Source organism: Desmodus rotundus, chromosome 6, assembly GCF_022682495.2.
Source record: "Desmodus rotundus isolate HL8 chromosome 6, HLdesRot8A.1, whole genome shotgun sequence".
Lineage (NCBI taxonomy): Eukaryota > Metazoa > Chordata > Mammalia > Chiroptera > Phyllostomidae > Desmodus > Desmodus rotundus.
Window position 1 is genome coordinate 20,349,578 of NC_071392.1, and position 21,522 is coordinate 20,371,099.

General features: G+C 37.3%; 1 protein-coding gene across 1 annotated transcript in view; it reads left to right on the forward strand.

Annotated features, from left to right (window-relative positions):
• CRPPA (CDP-L-ribitol pyrophosphorylase A) overlaps positions 1-21,522 on the forward strand; it is a 190,700-nt gene that overhangs the window by 18,219 nt on the left and 150,959 nt on the right. The window contains exon 3 of the mRNA XM_053926793.2: positions 928-1,077. Within this exon, the coding sequence (XP_053782768.1) occupies positions 928-1,077 (150 nt within the window). The remainder of the gene's footprint in view (positions 1-927; positions 1,078-21,522) is intronic.

The window sequence follows — 21,522 nt, forward strand, 5'->3', positions numbered from 1 at the left end:
TGATTTTCAGCCAATCTCTTGGCTTTTGTAAACTAAATTATGGACTCTCTTGTTCAGATGTTGGTTGTAAGACCAAATTTGTTGTATTTGTGTATTAACTTCATGTGCTGCAATCCCCATGTAGCGATTACCTGGAAAATAGGATATTTTGGGTGACATATGAGGAGGTTTGGTTTAACTGCCTACCATGGGAATTACATTTTAAGGCACTTCTCCAAGGCAGCTGTTGGGTAATGACCTCTGAGATCTTACAATGAGACTGTGTTACAGATAAAGGTAAAAATGATCAGATATGAAGGTATTTTTTTTAAAAGGTTAGATGCATCTATTAATGAGACAGCTTTTATCAGAGCAATGGATGTTAATGTTTTGCCTGAGTCAGCATTCCACTCATGCTGTGTTTGAAGGGAATTGTTTTTCACAGGAATTAGAGCAAGAACATAAATTCATTGTTACATGGGTTGTTGTTGAGTCTCATTTGGGGGATCTTAGGGAATATGTCTGTTTCCTTAATTATCTAATGTGTAAACCCAGTCTTTCGAAGGCACACTAATTAGTAATTTCTGTCCTTTCAGTTCTTTCATTGTAGTCTTTTTCTTTCTCGCATTTGCAGGGAATACTCAATTATATCTTTGTATCTGGGTACTTGACTTCAGTGGCCTATATAAAAAGGATTTTGAACCTATAATGAAGAAAATTTTCTACCTCTTAGCACATGGAGCTGTAATATTAGGAGACTGGCTTTTGAAGTGACATGGTTTGATTTATGAACCAAATTAACAGTTATTCAAATATTTTCTTGAGGTAGTTTGTTGAAGGTATGAATAAGGTCTGCTTTCAGAAATAAGAGACAGAGTTTAGAATTTTACTTCAATGTATTTTCTAGGTGAAGTAAATGTGTTGCTTGTCTTTTTGCTTGTCGTTTAGGCAGCAGGAGCAATTAGACCTCTTGTGTCCACTGTGGTCAGTCCATCCCCCGACGGTCACTTAGACCACTCGCTGGCACGCGCCCAGCACAGAGCAAGTGAGATGCCACAGGCTTTTCTGTATGATGTGATCTATGCAGCATACCAGCAGGTAAGAATTCTGGCTTTTTTTTTAAAAAAAAAGATTTTACTAACTTAGTTTTAGAGAGAGGGATAAAGGGAGGCAAAGAACGGGAGAGAAACTTCAATGCGCAAGAAAAACATTGACTGGCTGCCTCTCCCACACCCCAGACTGGGGACTGGATTGGCCTGCAATTCAGGCATGTGCCCTGATGGAGAATTGAACCAGTGACCTTTTGCTTTTGTGGGACCAAGCCCAACCAGCTAAGCCACATGGTCAGGGCAAAAATTTTGGCTTTTTAAAAAGCTGCTGCGTTAGGAATCACTAAAACCACCCCTGTATTTGGAAATTTTGTAGAAAAACTCGTAGGACTCAGTATATAGTTGCACACATGACTCACCGTGAATTGATTACGGTGAAGTAGTGAGGACGCGCAGCCAGATTCTATGGGAAAGACACGTAGACAGAATGTGGAGGAATCCACATGCCGGTTTCCTTATGCTCTCCCCCTTCCCTGAAGGGTAACACAAAGACCACCTTCCCCCGAGCATCAACAATGCAGCAACATGTACAATGTTTCTCCCCAGGGAAGCCCATTAGAGACTTGGTGTCCAAGGTGTTCAGTGGGGTAGGTCCCATAGACATCCTGCCTACCACATTAGAATGTTCCAGATTCCCAGAAGGAAAGCAGGTATTTACCATAAATCAGGCTGTTTATGCAAATGGCCTGAGCTCAGTGAGCCACCCTTCTCTGTTAGTTAACTGTTCACTGGGAATACTCCCAGAGCCAATTTCCCAGATGCTGGCTGAGGGCCCGCCTAGCTGACAGGTGTTTCTAAGTTACCGCATTCTCAGGCCTGATGTGGCAGATTTTCTGCACAGCTGTGTAGACATTTTGCTAATTAAAACTTTAAAGGTAAGTTCTATCAAAACATCAAATAATTTATTCATGTTTTGATTATCCTGGATTACCTTTGTTTTGTTTCTTGTGTTTTGGAAACATATTGTACCTATGTAAATTTTACTGCCATTAATTTGCATGTTTATTGGTTAAACAGTTATTGAGTATCAGTCATTAGGCTTGTCAGAAACTTCCTAATGAAATATAACTTAGAGACTAACCCAGTGCTCGCTTGATGTTAGACAACAGTAAATATGAGATAATGGTACTATGACTATTGACATTTAACACAACAGAAAAATACTACATATTTTGGCTAAAGGGTAGTTAATCACATACATACATTAAACTATGACAATCTTGACTAGGAGTTACTGTTTAAAAATGAGATTATGTAAATTAAAATTCATTTTAATGATATGAATAGTCAGCCATGGGTTATATTGTTTTCTTAAAATAATGAATCTGAAGTATAGGAATTTGTCTGTATTTCATCATTAATCCTATAATTGTTATGCTACTATAAATATCTTTGTTCTTTGTTATTCAAATATCCTATTTTATAGCCTAAATCTTGCTGAGCTAGACTACATCTCCCATCTTTCCTGAAATTAATGAATTTGTTTATTCTTCTATAAACATTTATATTAGGAAGAATAAATACATGATAGCTATATTCTAGACAAAAATTTGAATATAATCCCACAGTCCTCACAGTAAAGCATCATTTTTTTCAATGGTTTTTGCTAGAGAATTAAGCCCTGATGCACTGAGGCACTGGTTCTCAAATACAAGTTTCTTCTTTTCTGGAACTTGACTGCTTCCTTATCTTGCTACATATCCCTTAGATACTAGGTAAATTATCACTTCCCTGCCCCCCTGTCCCCTCTCCAGACTAGGTTAGGTCAACACAATATATGTTTTCCCAGTGCCCTGTTTTTCGGCCCGCCATCAAAATTATAATTAATTATTTTTAAAATATGTGACTCCCCTGCTAACTCTGGGCCCTGAGAGGCAACATAGTCTCTGTCTTGTTCTTAGCCACCTGCCTGATATATTGTTAGTACCAAGTACATGTTTGTTCAGTGGAAGAACATACAAGATGTGCGTGTGTATAAATATGTTCTTCTTCCTCCCTCTGCCTGGGCCACTGTCTCCAGATAATCATGCTGGTTGTCTCCGTTCTTCTCTTAGGTCCTTGTGCACATTTCACCTTCTCAGGGAAGCCCGCCTTTCTCATCTTGCATGAAATAGCATCCTCTAGCATTTCTTTGGTCTGCTTTAGTTTTCCTTATTCGATACCACTTTTTGACAAACCCATGTTTCTGGCAGGCATTTGTCTCTCCCCACTGCTAGTATGTCAGTTCCATGGGTGCAGGGACATTTCTGATCTCTAGCATCTGGAAGAGTTCATAGCTCACATAAGGTTCTTAATATTGTAAAATGAATGAATTTCATGCATACATACAAATGTGTATGTAGATATATACTTATATGTTAACACTAATGTCAGTTATTATATAAAAAGCTCTGCATGGGGATAATATATATTCACATATGTGTATATGTATAAATTCTTCCTAGAACCTTTAAGAAAATCATCTGAGCAATTGTTAGACGTGTGGGCAAAGACTTGTGTATAAAGTTGTTAATGGCAGCATTTTTGTGAGTGTGAAATTTTATGCAGCCTATGTTTCTAGAGATCAATTAGTGATATTAATTGATAAAACTTTTAAACGGTCACTTAAAGGTTGCATTTTTGTAGAATTTCTGGGAATGCAAATGCTCATGATAGAATGTTATATTAATGATATAATATAATGATACAAAGTTATATTAATAACTATATAAAATATATTTTATATCCTTATGGGTCTAAGTATATATATGTAGAAAAATTAATTGCATAATTCATTACTGAAATGTTAATTAATGTCTATGTCTGGGTTGGCATTAATTTAAAAGTCATTAAAAACCTAAAGGTGTGGTAGAAATATAAGATACATAAATACTTAAGTATTATTATTATTATTTTTTTAAATTTTTATTGTTATTCAATTACAGTTGTATGCCTTTTCTCCCCATCCCTCCACCCCACCCCAGGTGAACCCACCTCCCTCCCCCACCTCCACCCTCCCCCTTGGTTTTGTCCATGTGTCCTTTATAGTAGTTCCTGTAATCCCCTCTTCCCACTGTCCCCGCCACCCCCCCCCCCCCCCCGCCCTGGCTATTGTTAGATTGTTCTTAACTTCAATGTCTCTGGTTATATTTTGTTTGCTTTTTTCTTCTATTGATTATGTTCCAGTTAAAGGTGAGATCATATGGTATTTGTCCCTCACCGACTGGCTTATTTCATTAAGTATTATTTTTAATGCTTTTTGGGCTTTTTTGTGTAAGTGGGTATTTGTTTATTGGTTTTCTTTTGTTGCTTAAGATCATCTAAAAATTTTTAATGACACACTATGAGTTTGCTAAGGGAAAATGTTGCTAAATTAAATAATATCAAATTCAATGGTGAAAATTATAGTCTCTAGGAGCATGGGGCAACCCCCAAAATTGGTCCGGAGAATTAGTACCTATTAAATATGCAAATATGTAATTCTTCTATGCAGTTTTAGGAAAAATAAGAACTTTTTATAGAAACAAGCTTTTCAAATTATATAAATCCATTTCGTGAGAAAATTGGTGTGGTGGTCACAGATGGTATTCTGAACTTTATTGTTTAGAGAGCTGCATAATTTCTAACACTCAAGTTTTTGGTTCTTCTCAGAAAGCGAGTTTTAGAACATAACTTGTTAGTTAAATTTGCATGAAAGATACAGCAGGACTCAACCAATGAAAGAGTTCTTTGGGTCATTAACTAGGTACCTTTTGGCTTGTATCTTAGAATTTACTGTGGAATATTTAATAGCTAAATATTACAGCTTCCCAATCTCCATTATAAGAGGTTTTTTTTAAGTGCCCATTTAACTTGAAAGGAGAAAGACACCCTTAAGAACCACAATCGAAACAAACCCATTATTAAAGATTCCTGTTACATTGGTCTTCTGGTGCAACAATATCATAACCATAATATTAAATGAATACAACAGGAATTTCCTTTTGTAATATTCTGCCCCTACCCATGTGCAGTAGGATCAATGGAATTTATACCTTGAAATGAGTGCTAACACATTGGGCTTTAAGTGCTGAGTTGATGAGAAACTGGTCAAGAGAAGGAATGTTACGAAGAGTATCTTTTCTTTATATCCACAAGCATTATAATTTTCAGAGGTTTCATTGTCATTTTACAGTGTGTAGTTCTCCAAAGGAGGGGACTTTGATGAATGTTTAGTTGGGCCCCCCTGGATTCAAAGGTGATTAGGAAAAGCCTCAGAATAAAGTCTCAGAAGAAATCTCACGTTACATGGGATTTTAAAAAGGAAACGTAAGAAGGGATAGGAGGAGGGCACAGATCATCTTTTAACAAATGGAGAATTGAGGACTGGACTAGAATGAAACGGTCATCAGGGGGAAGACTGAGTGAACAAAGGAAGAAAATGTGAGGAAAAGGAGTGAAAGGGAGAAATAAGGGTTTGAAAGATAAAGCTTTCTGAGTCCTAAAGAGCTGACTGGTTAGGACCATCGTTTTGCCCCTCATAAATTTTAGTTGCAAAGCGTGGTGGCAAGATGCACAGTCCTTAATAAACCAGGACCTCTATATTGTTTATCATACTTGTTAAGATAAAATAAGTTCACAACTTTGTGGTGTTTTTGAAGAGTTATTTAAACAGTTGCCAAAGTCATGCTTTTTTCTATTTGTCATATTCCTCATTTTTTAATCCTATTCCGTTGTTGTCTCCCCTGCCATTATGTTTTCTTTACCAATTTTCTAGGTAGGCTCATACAGCCAGATCGTTATCCTGGTCCCAATTTTGGAGAAATTCAAAAGCATTGTAGAAAAAATATGTTTTGTGGGATTGGCAGGGACTTCCTTTGAGGATGATATCTTCACCTCCAGAAATTTCTTCATAGCTGACAATTATAAATTATTTTTTGTTTTTTATTTACTTTATATGTATGATACCAGTTATAAATGATTTTCACAAACTTGCCTTTCTCTGAATCTTCTACAATTGACTGTGGTTTTAAAACTGCTCCATCAACTCTTATCTAAATAGGTTTTGGGGAAAATAAATCTCTTGACAGTTTTCCTCCTGTCCTTCTTGTCCGTTTTGATCAATGTGCCACATCAAAAATCATCGCAGGCGATCTTTCTAACCTGCAAAGCAGTCCATACTGCTCCACAGCCTTAGGACTTCACATGGCCCCAGAAGGCCCGCAGGGCAAACGGCGTCAGTTAGCATGGCATAACCCTCTTCCACTGCCCAGAACTCCGGCCCGGGGAGCTCATGACTTAGTTTTCTCACCACACCTACCTTTTGCCCTACAGGGTCTATTTTTGGTATACATGCTTTCTTTTACTTTTCATTAAAAAGAAGCAGACAAACAAGGAATGAGAAACACACCTCCATTCTGGGCTTTACCTCCTCCTCGCTGCCATTTACTAATCCCTGAATACCTGATGATTTTTGGAAACGATTGAAATCTGTTTTCTTGCACCCCGATGTGTTTTAACTTTAAAATTATCTTTGTCTTAATCTGTTGGGGTAACATAGGTTAAGAACATTATATAGATTTCAGGTGTACAACTTTATAATACAGTATCTGTATATTCTATTGTGTGCTCATCACCTGAAGTCTCTAGATCCTTTAATCACCTTGTATTTCACCCCATTTATTCTTTTCATCTTCCCTCTCCCCCATAATCCTCTGTTTCTATGAGTTTGTTTTATTTTTGTTTTTTTCCTTTTTGTTTTATATCCCACATATGCATGAAATCATATAGTTCTTGTCCTTTTTCACCTGACTTGTTTCACTTAGCATAATAGTCTCAAGATCTAGCCATATGACTGCAAATGCAAATATTTTACTTTTTTACTGGCTGGGTAGTATTCCACTGTATACATATTTGCCACATCTTTACTCAGTCATCTGCACACTTGGGTTGTTTCCATGCATTGGCTACTGTAAATAATGCTTCAGTGAACATAAGGACTTATATATTTTTATGAATAAGTTTTTCCAATTTCTTCAGGTCGATACCCAGAGAGGAACTGCTTATTGATATGGTCATTCTATTCTTAATTTTTTGAGGAACCTCCCTACAGTTTTTTATAGTGGCTGTGCCAGTTTACATTCCCCCCAGCAGAGGGTTCCTTTTCTCTGCATCCTCTCCAACCTTATTTCTTGTCTTACTGATAACAGCCATTATAATGGGTGTGCGGTGGTATTTCATTAGGGTTTTGATTTGCATTTTCCTCATGATTAGTGATGTTGAGCATTTTTTCATATATTGGTTGGCCCTGTATATCTTTCTTGGAAAAGTATCTATTCAGGTGCTCTGCCCATTTTTTAATCAGATTGTTTTTTGTTGTAGTTGTTGAGTGTGTTTATCTGTGTGTATATTAGTGCCTTATTGGTGGAATCATTTGCAGATATCTGTTCCCATTCAGTTGGCTCTTAAGAATTATTTTAACATGTATTCTGAGATACACTGAAGTGCAAATGTGTCACTTTGTTTCCTCTGTTTTGTTGGGACCGCAGGTGTGTAGAACTGAGTTGATGCTTCCCCTCAGTTTATAGTCGGCTACTATTGTTTAGTGTTCTAGTCACCTCTTTTCATATTTAAAAAAAAATTATGTGTGTTTTCCTTCCGTATACAAGATCTTACTCTTCTGCTTCCAGAAGAATCTTTTCTGTTGTATTGAAATCTTATGCTCTTAATAAACCTGTCATATATGTTTCTAGATATATGTATTTGCCTAGAATGTATCATGTTATGCCCTTGAAATATACATAAAATATTTTGATTTTCATTTAGCATTATTCATTTAGCATGAAACTATCCATGTCGATGAATCCAAGGCTCATTTGGTACTTCTTGATTAGTTCACAGTTTTTAATCACTTGCGTAGACTGCATTTTACTTATCTATCTCTTTTTGATAGACACCTACATTGCTTGTTACCACACATGCAGAGATGAATATCCTCATGTATGTCACTCTGTAAGCATAGTGCAAGGGTGTGCAAGAGTTTCTCTGGGGTATGTAGCAAGGAATGGAATTGCCAGGTCACAGGGTACACAATTCTTAATTTCTTTAAACCATGACCAGGTTGCTCTCCAGAATGACTCTGTCAGTGTGAGACCCCACTAGCAATGAAGTGGGGGTCATTGGTTCTAGTGTCAGCCACATCTTGCGTAGTTTTGAAGTACTGTAACTTACTAATTTTTGTCAATCTGATAGACGTATACTGATCTGCGTTTTAATTTGAATTTATTTGATTGCTACCGAGGGTGAGCCATTATACATATGTTTTACATTTCTCTGTGTTAATTTCTTAATAATGCTGAATGAATATCTTTGTCCCTTTTATTTTGAGTTTCTTGTTGATTTGGTAGAGTGTTTTTTTAAATGCTAGACATTATCCTTTCTTAGTTTTACACATTACAAATATCTTCTCTTAGTCTAAAACTTGTGTGTTAATGTTATCTTTAATGTTCTTCATTTTGATGCCACCACATTCTGTTCATTTAAGGTCTTAAGAAATTTGTTCCTACATTGTTTTAAGTCTTTGTTAGTTATTTCCGAAACTGTCTGTTTCAGCAAAGGTTCTGTAGTAAACAGACTCTTAGTCAAGGCTTCAGTACTGATGTGAGGTCATGTACATTAAGTCCTCACTTACATTGTCTATAGGTCCTTGGAAAATGTGACTTTAAGTGAAATGAGATGTACCTAAACCAATCTGACTATATAAACAAATAGGTTAACTGATATAAACAAGAGTTAAGTTCCACAGCATATTTCTGGTCACATCTGCATGACCAAACTTCTAAATAAAGACCCAAAACCCTTCTAATATTAAGCATTGAAATAAATGTGAGTTATACATATATTGAAGAAAGATTAATAAAAAGAAGTAAGATATTTCCTTTCCAATTTGCTGATTTCAGTTCAGGCTCCCAGCTGACCAGAGCCTTTCCTGGCAGCTACGGGTGCAAGGTGGGAGCCTACCCTGCAGGACACACTCACACCCACACCCACACTCATTCACACTGGGGCAATTTAGACATGCACATCCACCTCACATGCATATCTTTGGGATGTGAGGGTAAACCAGAGTACCCAGCAAAAACCCATGCAGACATGGGGAGAACGTGTAAACTCCACACTGGCAGTAGCTCCAGTCAGGAGCCATCAACATTTGAACAAAATACTGTTAAACAAAATCATGTTATTAGAGGACCTTCTATATTGCCAATCTGACTGTCACTTCACAAAGAAACACAGCTGGTCACTTCATCACATAGGACATATCCAGACAGGTTTACATGGAACTATTTGTATATTCCCTTTCAATAGACTCTTCTAAGAGACAGAATTCATCCGTCATCTCTCTCAGTTAAAGTTACTCCCACAGAGAGTGGACTCTGGTTTGCACCACTCAGCCCATTAACTCTCAAGGGAAGCCAATTCTATGACTTAATACCATGGTGCTGAGTCCAGAGGTAGCTCCAGGGAAAAAAGCCAGAGACTCCGGCTTGTGACCTATAGCATTATGTAGGCCCACATGTGGTTAGTCACTTTGGTGGCATAGGGAGTGAGTATGAGACCAAGAGAATCAGAGGTAAGGCATAGATGTGACTGACACATTATTTACTGGCCTTTATTAGTTTTATATAATTTTGAAATCTGTTCAGTTCCTGCCAACTGGAGGCTCTTATTAGAATGTTTTAAATTCCAAATAAATTTAGGGATTAAGTTGACATCTTTAAATAGTAAGTTGTCTCCCATTTATTTATTTTTGCTTTTGTTTCCCTTGCCTGGGTAGAGAGATCCAGTAAAATGTTGCCATGAGTAATGTCTGAGATTTTGCTGCCTTTTTTTCTTTTAGGAGCTTTATGGTTTTGGCACTAACATTTAAGTCTTTGATCCATTTTGAATTTATTCTTGTGTGTGGTATAAGAAGGTGGTCTAGTGTCCAATTTTCCCAACACCATTTATTGAATAAACTATCTTTAGTCCATTGTATGTGCTTGCTTCCTCTGTTGAATATTAATTGACTATAAAGGTGTGGGTTTATTTCTGGGCTCTCTATTCTGTTCCATTGATCTACTATGTGTCTGTTTTTATGCCAGTATCAGACTGCTTTGATTACTGTGGCTTTATAGTATAGTTTGATATTAAGTAGTGTGATTCCTCCAACTTTGTTGTTTTTTTTTTCTGTATTGTTGTTACTATAGTGGGCCTTTTATGGTTCCATATACATTTTTGAAATATTTATTTTAGTTCTGTGAAATATGATATTGGGATCTTGATAGGAATTGTGTTGAATCTATAGATTGCTTTGGGTTGTATGTACATTTTAATGATGTTAATTCTTCCTACCAATGAACATGGTATGTGCTTCCACTTGTTTGTATCTTCTATTTCTTTCATCAGTGTCTTATAATTTTTTGAGTACAGGAATATAAAGGATATTCTTCATTAGGTTTATTCCTAGGTGTTTTATTATTTTTGTAGCAATCGTGAATGGGTTTATTTTCTTAATTTCTCTTTCATCAAACTAAAAAGTTTTTCCACAGCAAAGGAAATCATCAAGAAAATAAAAAGACAACCCCCAAAATGGGAGAACATATTTGCCAATACATCTGATAAGGGATTAATATCGATAATTTATAAAGAACTTACAAAACTCAACTCCAAAAAACAACCAACCGAATTTAAAAATAGTCAAAAGACCTGAATAGACATTTATTCAAAGAGGACATACAGATGGCCAATAGAGATATGAATAGATGCCCAATGTCACTAATAATCAGAGAAGTACAAATTAAAACTACATTGAGATATCATTTCACATCTGTCAGAATGGCTGTCATCAATACATCAACAAACAACAAGTGCTGGCAAGGTTGTGGAGAAAGGGGAACACTTTTGCACTGTTGGTGGGAATGCAGACTGGTGCAGCCACTGTGGAAAGCAGTATGGAGATACCGCAAAAAATTAGAAATGGACCTGCCTTTTGAGGCAGCGATCCTACCTTTGGGAATATATCCAAAGGAACCCAAGACACTAATTTGGAAGAATATAAGCACCCCTATGTTCATTGCAGCATTATTTACAATCTCCAGTATATGGAAGCAGCCCAAGTGTCCATTAGTAGATAAGTGGATAAAACAACCATGGTAAATATACACAGTGGAATTCTACCGGAATGTAAAAAAGAAAATTTTACCCTTTATGACACTGTGGATGGACCTGGTGAACATTATGCTGAGTGAAATAAGCCAGTCAGGGAAGAGAAATACCACATGATTTCACTCATACATGGAATCTAATGAGCAAACTGAACGAATCAGGAAAATGGGGACAGACTCGTAGAGGGAGAGCAGGATGACATTTGGGGTGCGGGGGAGGTTAGGGAGTGGAGGGATTGAGCAAAAAGGAGAAAGGACTCATGGACATGGACAACAGGGTGGTGATTTCTGGGGGGAGAGGGGTATAAGAGAAATAAATGGTGAGAAAAATACAATAAAAATTAAATAAAAATAGTAAATTGTCTAATTTATGAATATAGTATGGCTCAATTATTCAGATCTTTCATTCTTTGAAGGATTTTTACTTTGTTATAATCATATATTATTTATTAGTAATTTCTTAGATTATACATGTGAGCTGTTGTAAACTATTTTGTATTATGTTTTCTAAACTGTATTTGTTACTATGTTATGTTCCCTTGAACTCCCTTTGGAGGATTGAGCTTATAACAGGATACATTGAACTCCATTTTTAAGTTTGTACTTGAATTATGTTTTACATACATGATCTTATTGTATGGTAATACCGAGTCATCTCTGTGTTTTTGAATCTTTATTTTTCTTGTATTGTTGCTTTTGGCAAGGACCTCTGGTATCATGCTGTAGAATAGCAAAGATAGTAAAGTATGTTTTCTGAATTCTGTTATTTAAAGGGTCATATCTAACTTCTTAAGTACCACATTTTTCGGACTATAAGACACACCAGACCATAAGACACACCTAGGTTTTAGAGGAGGAAAGTAAGAAAAAAAACCCTGCTACATGGCAGGCCACCCCCAACCCCGCCTCCCCCAGCGAGCCAGGTAAGTTATATTTGGACTATAAGACGCACCCCCATTTTCCTCCCAAATTTGGGGGGCGGGAAGTGCGTCTTATAGTCCAAAATATACGGTATAATGTTTGCAGTAGGTCTTTTTTGATAGATAGCTTTTAACAACTTAAATTAATCTTTATTTTCCAGAGAGGTCTCTTTTGAAAAATCACAAATAAGTATTATGCTTTTTGAAATCTTATTTTCTACATGTAATGAGATCATTGTGGATTTTTTTGTTTAGCCTAATAATGTGGTGAATTAACATAACAGATTTCCTGATGTTGAACCATCTTTGATTCTGGAATGAACACTACTTGATGTATTTTTTTATGCTATTTAATTTAGCTACCTAATATTTTATTTGGGATTTTCCCTCTGTGTTTATAGTAAAATTGTCCTCTATTTTTTCTTGTGCCATTCCTGTTTGGTTTTCTTAGCAAGACTATATTAATCTTAAAGAATCAGAGGGTCATTTTTCCCTCTGATTAACAATGTGTAACAATTCTTATAAGAAATATAGTATTTACTCTTTAAATTTGGATAGAACTTTCCAGTAAAACTATCTAAGCTTGGAGACTTTTTAAGGGGGATAGGGTTAGAAGAGTACCTTTTTTCCCCTTCTATTTTTAATTTTTTTAAGGGACCTCTTTATTGTTTTCCATAGAGGCTACACCAGTTTACATTCCCACCAATAGTATGGAAGGGTTTTAATTTCCAATTTCTTTACATTTTGCTAATACTTTATCTGTATCTATCTATCTATCTATCTATCTATCTATCTATCTATCTATCATCTATCTATTTTGGTAATAGCCATCCTAACTGGTGTGATACTGTTTTGGCTATTTGGGGTGATTATGCACTCTTTGATGTTACTGATTCTAATCGTATTTCTCCCTATTCTTCCTTCTGTTTTCACTGTCTCTCATAGTATCTTAAATCTAGTGGATGTATAATACATGCTTTTGTGAGAATTAAAAAAAAAAACTATCAAGACTTTTTAGGTATAAAATATGGAATGCTCTCATAGACAGCTATGCATGTTTTCCTTAGGTACTATGGAGTAGAAAATTGGAGTTACTGTAGAAACCTTAGAGAACAATACTACCTATTTTTTCATACTCTTACCCTAGTTCACACTTGTTCTCTAGGAATTATGTCTTAAAAAGATATGAACGTGTCTTTACCAGTGTAGACAATTTTTTAAAAATGCAGTGTGGGTGCATTTCAGTTGTAAGTGTCCGTACGAACAACAGAACACAAAAGATGAGTCAAACAAAAGACACAGAATCAGCCTGGAGAGAGGATCTCAACAATAATAGGGTTATTACTTTCTTCTTGTGGTTTGTCCTGAGTTCATGTTATTGAATTGGAAAAACAAGATCCTGGAAAACCCTTTTTCAGTCTGGTGGATTACTGGAAATCTCTTCTGTATTTGCGCTTTTCTGGTGAGAAAGTTAAAGGTGGGGAAAGGAATGTGTGGGAAGAGGCCTACAATGGAAACACTTATTCTGTCAGGAGCGGCAGGGCCTCTTGGAGTTGTCAAGTGCTTTTTGTTTTATGTTCTAAAAACCCTGATCTTTTTGTTACAGAATTTGGCAAGAAAAGCTGCTTTTTAAAATAAACAGAAATGAACTGAGAGACATAGTATGGGTCTTATCTTGATTTGATTTGATTTTTTTACTGCAGAACTTTGTATCTCCAAGAAGGTACTGACTTCTGAAAGATAGTCAGGAGAGGGAAGTTTGAGAAGTTACAAAGGTGAACACTGAGCACTTATAAATAAGGGGCCATCAAATTCTGGGCTTTGTGTGTGGCAAGTGCTGACAGACACGAGTACCCAGGTAGTCCTTCTCGTTCATCCCCCTCCAAGGGTGACAGAGCTATATAGGTCACCAAGCAACTCCCTGAGCACATGAGTGTACTAGCAAGGACATACCATTCTTTAGAGGGAAGAAATATGGTTCAAAATGAAACTTTTTGTTTCACTTGAATGCTACATGACATATGGGTTCATCCAGAACCAGCTCATAAAATAAATTTTGATTTCACTTTCACTTTGTCCTTTTATGTTAATTGATGCAATTATGCATTAGTATCTTGGTGGTAACTTTAGCAGTTCATGGCTGAAACAAAACCTATTTTCTAGGTAGATCTAAGAACTTCAACTCTTATTTGAGGCTCTTTTACTTTAGAAAAATTGCAGAATGATGAAAAAAGTATAGTGAGATATTTTGAGGATATATTAGACCTTATAATGAAGGAATATGTGTTTTAAAATTTACATAACTTTATTCATACCTTTTTACATACTATTCTATTGTGTTAAACAGATGAATTAATGAAAAATTTTTCCTGTATCTATCTGAATTACGTGCTATTTGTCTATGGTGGAAATTGCTGTGCCAGTTTGGTTAAATTGGAAACTATTTCTCTTGATTAAATTTACCAAAAGAGCCATATGAATGAAATTTATTTATTTATTTTTAAATTATATTTTATTGATTATGCTATTACAGTTGCCTTGATTTCTTTCCCTCTCTGTCCCCCTCCACCCAGCACCTGCCACGCCCTCAGGCAATCCCCACACCATTGTTCATGTCTGTGGGTCATGGGCATTAGTTCTTTGGCTACTCCATTTCCTATACTGTACTTTACATCCCCATGGCTACTCTGTAACTATCTATTTGTACTTCTTAATCCCCTCACTTCTTCACCCTTCATCCCCCTCCCACCTGGAAACCATCAAAATGCTCTCTGTATTCATGATTCTGTCTCTGTTCTTGTTTGCTTAGTTTATTTTTTAGATTCAGTTATTGATAGGTATGTATTTATTGCCATTTTATTGTTTACAGTTTTGATCTTCCTTTCTCTTAAATGAGTCCCTTTAACATTTCATATAATAATGGTTAGGTGATGATGAACTCCTTTAGTCTTTTCTTATCTGGGAAGCTCTTTGTCTGCCCTTTGATTCAAAATGACATTTTTGCTGGGCAGAGCAATCATGGCTGTAGGTCCCTGCTTTTCATGGTTTTGAATATTTCTTGCCAATCCTTTCTAGCCTACAAAGTTTCTTTAGAGAAATCAGCTGACAATCTTACTGGAGTTTCCCTGTAGTTAACTAACTGCTTTTAACTTGTTGCTTTTAAGATTCTCTATCTCTAACCTCTGGCATTTTAATTGTGATGTGTTGTGGAGTGGGCCTCCTTTCGTCCATCTTGTTTGCGACTCTCTGTGCTCCCTGGACTTGCATGTCTATTTCCTTCACCAAATTAGGGAAGTTTTCTTTCATTATTTTTTCAAGTAGATTTCCAATTTCTCACTCTTTCTGTTTTCCTTTTGGTAACCCAATGATGCAAATGCTGGACCTCTTGAAGTTATCCCAGGGGCTACTTATACTATCCTCATTTTTTTGGATTCTTTTTTCTTCTTCTTGTTCTGATTTGTTGCTTTTTGCTTCCTTATGTTCCAAATCATTGATCTGATTCTTGGCTTCATTCATGCTACTGTTGTTCCCTGTAAATTTTTCTTTATTTCAATTAGTGTACCCTTTCTGACTAGAACTTTTTTATGCTGTTGAGATCCTCCTTAAATTCCTTGAACATCCTTAAAACCAGTGTTTTGAACTCAGCATCTGATAGATTGCTTATCTCCATTTTGTTTAGCTCTTTTTCTGGAGTTTAGATATGTTCTTTCATTGGGGCCATGTTTCTTTGTCTCCTCATTTTGGCAACCTCCCTGTTTTGTTTCTATGTATGGGGTAGAGCTGCTATGACTCCCTGTCTTAGTAGCATGGCTTAATGTAGTTGGTGTTCTGCAGGGTCCAGTGACACAACATCCCCTATCACTCAAGCTGGTACTTAAGGGGCACCTTTCTTGTGGGCTGAGTACATCCACCTCTTATAGTTGAGTCTTGGTTGCTGTTGGCAGATCAATGTAGAGATTTACCCAGGCCAGTCAGCTGCAAGGACTGGCCGTGACCATTGACCACCAATCTCTACTCTCTGTGGAGGATCTGCTCTGCAGGGGCAGGGTGGTGGTGTTCCATTGTGGTCTGTTACTGTCCACTGGGTGCGTAGGCCCTAGGGTTTTCTGGGTGGTGGAGACCAAGGTTAATTTCCACCTGAGTTTTGCCCATGGCCACCCTGCCTAAGGTATAAAGCAATCTGAGATGGCTGCTACTTGTGCTGAGCTTGGAGATCCCCAGACCAAGCCAATCTGTGAATTTAGGCTGGCTACTGCTCTTGCCTGGCCTGGGGCCACTTAGCAAGAGATATGGGAATGGGAACTCACTGAGGCCAACTGTTGCTTGTTTGATAGGGTTTAGGAAGTTGTGAAGCACGAACCAAGACCAGCCACTGATATGGGAAACCCACTATTAACTGCTATAAATTGGGTGGGATGAAGCCCCATGGGATCTCCAGGGTGGGGCAAAGAGTGGCAGCCAAGTTGATGGAGTCTCAGATTAGGTACTCGCCTGCCAGCTCTGTGGCTCTATAGGGAAAGGATTCAGAAAAGGAACAACGGTCTTTGCCTGCCTTTCTGTCTTGGAGAAAACTGTCCCTCAGCTCTTGCCTTGATGCCAGACACTTCAGTTCCTCCCTGTATGCCACTGGTGCTTTTCATGCTGGAGCTCGGAGGGAGTGAGTCTGAGTAAATCCATGTATGGGTTCTTTAAGAGGAAATGCTTGGGACTCCAGAAGTTTCTTCTGGTTTTTACAGCCAGAAGTTGTGGGGACTCTTCTTCCTGGCACTGGAATCCTGGGCTGGGAAGCCTGGTGTGGGGCTAGGACTCTTTACTCCCAAGATATCCCTTCCACATTTTTGTTCACCACATGTGAATGTGGGACCAGCCTGTTCCACATCTCCACCCCTTTTCCAGTCTGGATGGATGTGGTTTCTTTAATACTGTAGTTGTCAGACTTCAAGTCAACTCAATTTCTGATGGTTCTGAATGATTGTTGTTTCATAATTTAATTGTAATCTTAATGTAGTTGTTCCAGGAGGCGAGCCATGTTTACTTATGCCACCATCTTGACCAGAAGTCTATGTGAATGAAATTTAGAAGGCTGAAGTAAAGCAGAAACCATTTTCTCTTAATGTCTTTTTACTGTCAGATGGAGTGACCACCAGACACCTTGTGTCTGGTGGGTTCCAGCTTTTCCTTGCCATCTCATTGTCCTCCCGAATGCTAGAACTATTGACTCTCACAAGCTGTGGTTTGTTACTGGATACTTGGCCCAGGACCCATCGAGGCAGCAGCTACATGGATGTAACTGTTTCTCCATGTCTTTCCCCTCAAGGTCTCCCTTTAATGGCCAGATGTGCTCGTATAGCAAGCTTGACTAGTCAATGATGCCTTCTCTAATCCTTCAACCAGCTCTTCCCATCGGCACCTTCGCCACCAACACAACTGCGTAAAGTCTAATTCCTATGACCCCTATCACCTATCACTTATGGTGGCTCTGCTCTCAGAGTGATACATTATCTAATTCAACTAGGGAGTTGTGTCCATACTGTGTCCACTTACGTGTTTTTCAAGAAACTCTGACTGTTTTTTACCATCACTAAATTATACTTTTTACCTTGATTAGAAAATAATACATTTTTAGAAGATATGCCTCTCCCTTAAAAAGGAAAATTTTATGTGATGCTCGGTGCCAAAGCTGTCTGAGTTTGTAATCAGCTTTCTTCTTGGGTGTTTCACAAAGTATTACCGAAAGAACTTGTAGGAAAGTTTTGCTTTTAAGTGGTTCTGGCAGGGTTTTGTTTTGTTGGTCTGCTGCCTAGAATATTGAAAAGTCAGATATAATGACATGAAAGTTATTAACTACTAATATTAAAGCCGGCATGTTTAGGAACCTCCTTCCTGGCAGAGAATAATGAGATCTGAAGTAGTTCTTGGGGATACAAACCTTCTAACTATACGCCCTTCAGCATGTACTTAAATATTATGGACTTTTAACAAATAAAAATTTAATCATTTCCCTACACATGATTTCAGAGTTTGTCATTATTTCGTGGGCATTATTTGCGGGCATTAATATCCTGAGCAGGAGTTTGATATTTCAGATCATAAGCTGGAGATAGAGTTAAGCATTATCTGCTCAGTTAAAGGAGATATTTTTATGTGCTTTTGAATAAGCTTATTTTTTTCTAAATCTTTTTAGGACTAATGGAAATCAGTGTTTTCACTGAGAATATTTTGGACAAGGATCGGTCGTTAGTGAAATTTCTGTGCAATGTGGACTGCCAAGATGGCCATACACTTCATAAACCCCACAGGAGGTGGTCTGATGCATAAAACAGAGGTTCTAGTTCCCTGTTGTATAGTTCTTCGAGCCTTGGTAGTTTTGTCCATGGAGGGGGATTAAAAACACAATCTTTGCTGGGGTTTTGAAAAGGAGGTTTGTAGAAAATTAACGGAAGTTGGCTGTTATGAATAATTCTATTGTTCTTTGGTTCAATTTGTTCCATCCCCAATAAAATTTTCACATGGTCATACTTATTAATTATATAAACTTTTTTCCTTTAAGGTTTATAATTTTGAGATAGATTTGGAAACGCCCTGGAAATTTTTCTGTGTAATTTTTAGAAAAATTTCAATTGTATTGTTGTTTTTCAGTGTAGATAGGGTATATAAGTTATTAAACCAGAGAGATATTGCTACTATTACCACTGAGGTCAAATCATTTGATTTTTTAAAGGAATTATTATATATAAAGCAGTAATGGGCATTAGTGCCTTGCGGTCGTCATAGCGAACACAGCTCTTTATACTGCAATGCTGGGTGAACTGACACCTTGAGCAGGTGCCTGCCCGAGTCCCTGTCCTGGCAGTACTTCCTCTGCTGGGTCCCCCTGCCTTGCACTCCGGCATTGTAACATTCCTGTCTTTCTTCCTCAAGCATTTTCCCCCATGATGGAAGGGGCCAGAAATAATGATGTTGGGTGCCCTATGTTTATGTGCTCAGTGACCTTGAAGAGTAATGGGCACAGGCTTTAATTTCTCTGGGCATATATGTGCCTGTAAGTGAAGGGTTTGGACTACATGATCTAAAATTCTTCCTAGCTCTGATTTTATGATTCAGAAACAGGCAAAGGGGTGGATAAGGCAATGATTATCTGAGGAAAAAAAAAAACGAGTAGAGATTGAAAAGACATCGGTGTTCATGTGCTTGGTTATATGAGCGTAAACAGGCATGAGCTATCAATGCAGTCAAGCAGACTGAACTGGTGGAATGATTTAGCTGGAGTATATATACACAAGGCAGTATAGTGGTAACACATTTGCCAGATGAATCACTAAAAGGATATTTTAAGTTGTGTTGGAGAAGAAACACTTGCTTTGGAAGAGATTTTAGACTTAAATTAGTGAAGTTGGTGTGGGGGGACCAAAAGGCTCATTTCAACGGCAAAAATACTGGTTTTTGTATGTGAAGCTCCTATAAATTGATCTTTTAGCTTATAGCAGGGGTGTCAAACTCATTTTCCCTGGGGGCCACATCAGCCTCGCAGTTGCCTTCAAAGGGCCGGATGTAATTTTAGGACTGTATAAATGTAACTACTCCTTAACTAGGGGCAAGGAGCTCAGCACTGCCCCTGGGTAGAAACAAGGTGCCGGGCCGGACAAAACAAGGTGGAGGGCTGGATTTGGCCCATGGGCCTTGTGTTTGCCACCTGTGGCTTATAGAATTAAAAAACATTAGCCATATCACATTTCTATTCAATCATATATTTCTTACTTTAAAATTTACACACAGCAATTAAATATTAGAATATATTATTAACTGAACAAGACAAATGAATCCCTATTACTTGACTTAGAGCTACTTGCCCTTTGCTTTGATTGCATTCTCATTCGGGTGTCTGTTGTGTCTAAGCTTCTACTATGAGCGGCATTTTCTGCGTGAGCTGAGAGTGTGTGTAGAGTGAGGATTGACTGGGGAGGTGTACACCTGTTTTTTTTCTCTTAAGACTACTAGGTCATTTGTAACTGAATTAAAATGTCCTCTTTGGCCTCATCCTAGGATACACCTCCTTTGTTAAATCAACATGGAATTTTTGACTCACGCAAGGGAAAAGGGAAACCAGTTCACTGAGTACCTACTCTATGGAAGGGAGAGTAAGTGGTAGGTGTTATTCCCATTTTGTAATTAAGAAGTCAAAGAACTTGCACAGGGTCAATATCTATTTCCTGTCAAAAGCAAAATAAAAATTACAGCCCGACTACAGTATCCGTTATGTTTCCTGAAATGGATTCTTACCCCAATGGCATGCTTTAGCCTCATGCATTTTGATGACACCTGCCTGTAAAAAGTAAAATTACTTATATAAATGTCTTTTTAAAAAGGTTTGGTAACCCTGCAGACTGTTTCCTTAGCTGGTTAGTTTAGAGTATATTCAGCAGTGCTGTTCTATTAGCATATTAACTGTCTTTTTATCTGTGTGGTTTTCATCTTTTTGTTTTCACTTTGTGGTCTAGTCCTCCTGTTAAGTGTGTTTTTGATACACATACCTTAGGGGACTAAGTATATTTGAAATTGTAGAAATAACTAGGATGACTAACTCCATTAGTTTTTGATGGCTGTAGTTCAGTGAGGAGGTTCAGGAAACATCTTATTAAGTTATGTGTTTAATGACATTAAATTCCATTTTGGAAATGCACGCTTTTCTTAGCCATGATGGTCTTTAGGGTAATAAGCAAGCTGCAAGGAAAAATTTTATATCTTCCATTTTTAAAAATAACTACAGTCTAAGATGATTTGGCCAGACTTTTTTTCATTTCCTTTCCTTTAAAGTAATCTCAAGTTACCCTGTAAATTAAAAAAAAAAAGAAAAAAGAAAAAGAGTAAGTGTCCAAAGCCTCCATTGGGCTGATAAAGATAGGTTACCTCATTCGGTGCAGCCTCTGTGTTCCCTAGCACAAAATATTAAATGGAGTTAAGGTATCAGAAGTCACAGACTTCTTTTTGTTCATTAGAAGTTGGCCAGTCTGCTTACTGCATGCCTGGTTCTTGTGGGTTGTGGAATGCGCAAATACCCTTTGTTTTCAACCATGTTACAGATCATCGTGTTGTATCTCGTCCTAGTGCTATATAAAGCAGTGTAACACTATGAGAAAAGACGCTGACTATACATCATGTTGCATTTTAAGTAAATTCTACTTTTTATGCTTATGGCTTTATTGATTCCGATGAAGGAACTTATTAAGTTCTGTTTTATTTATCAAAAGAATATTGTTGTCATCCTATTTTCTTTTCCAAGAGGATGTTGTCACTATAAAATTGTGTACTTATAATGTCATCTGAAAATAACATATTATTTTCAGTACGATG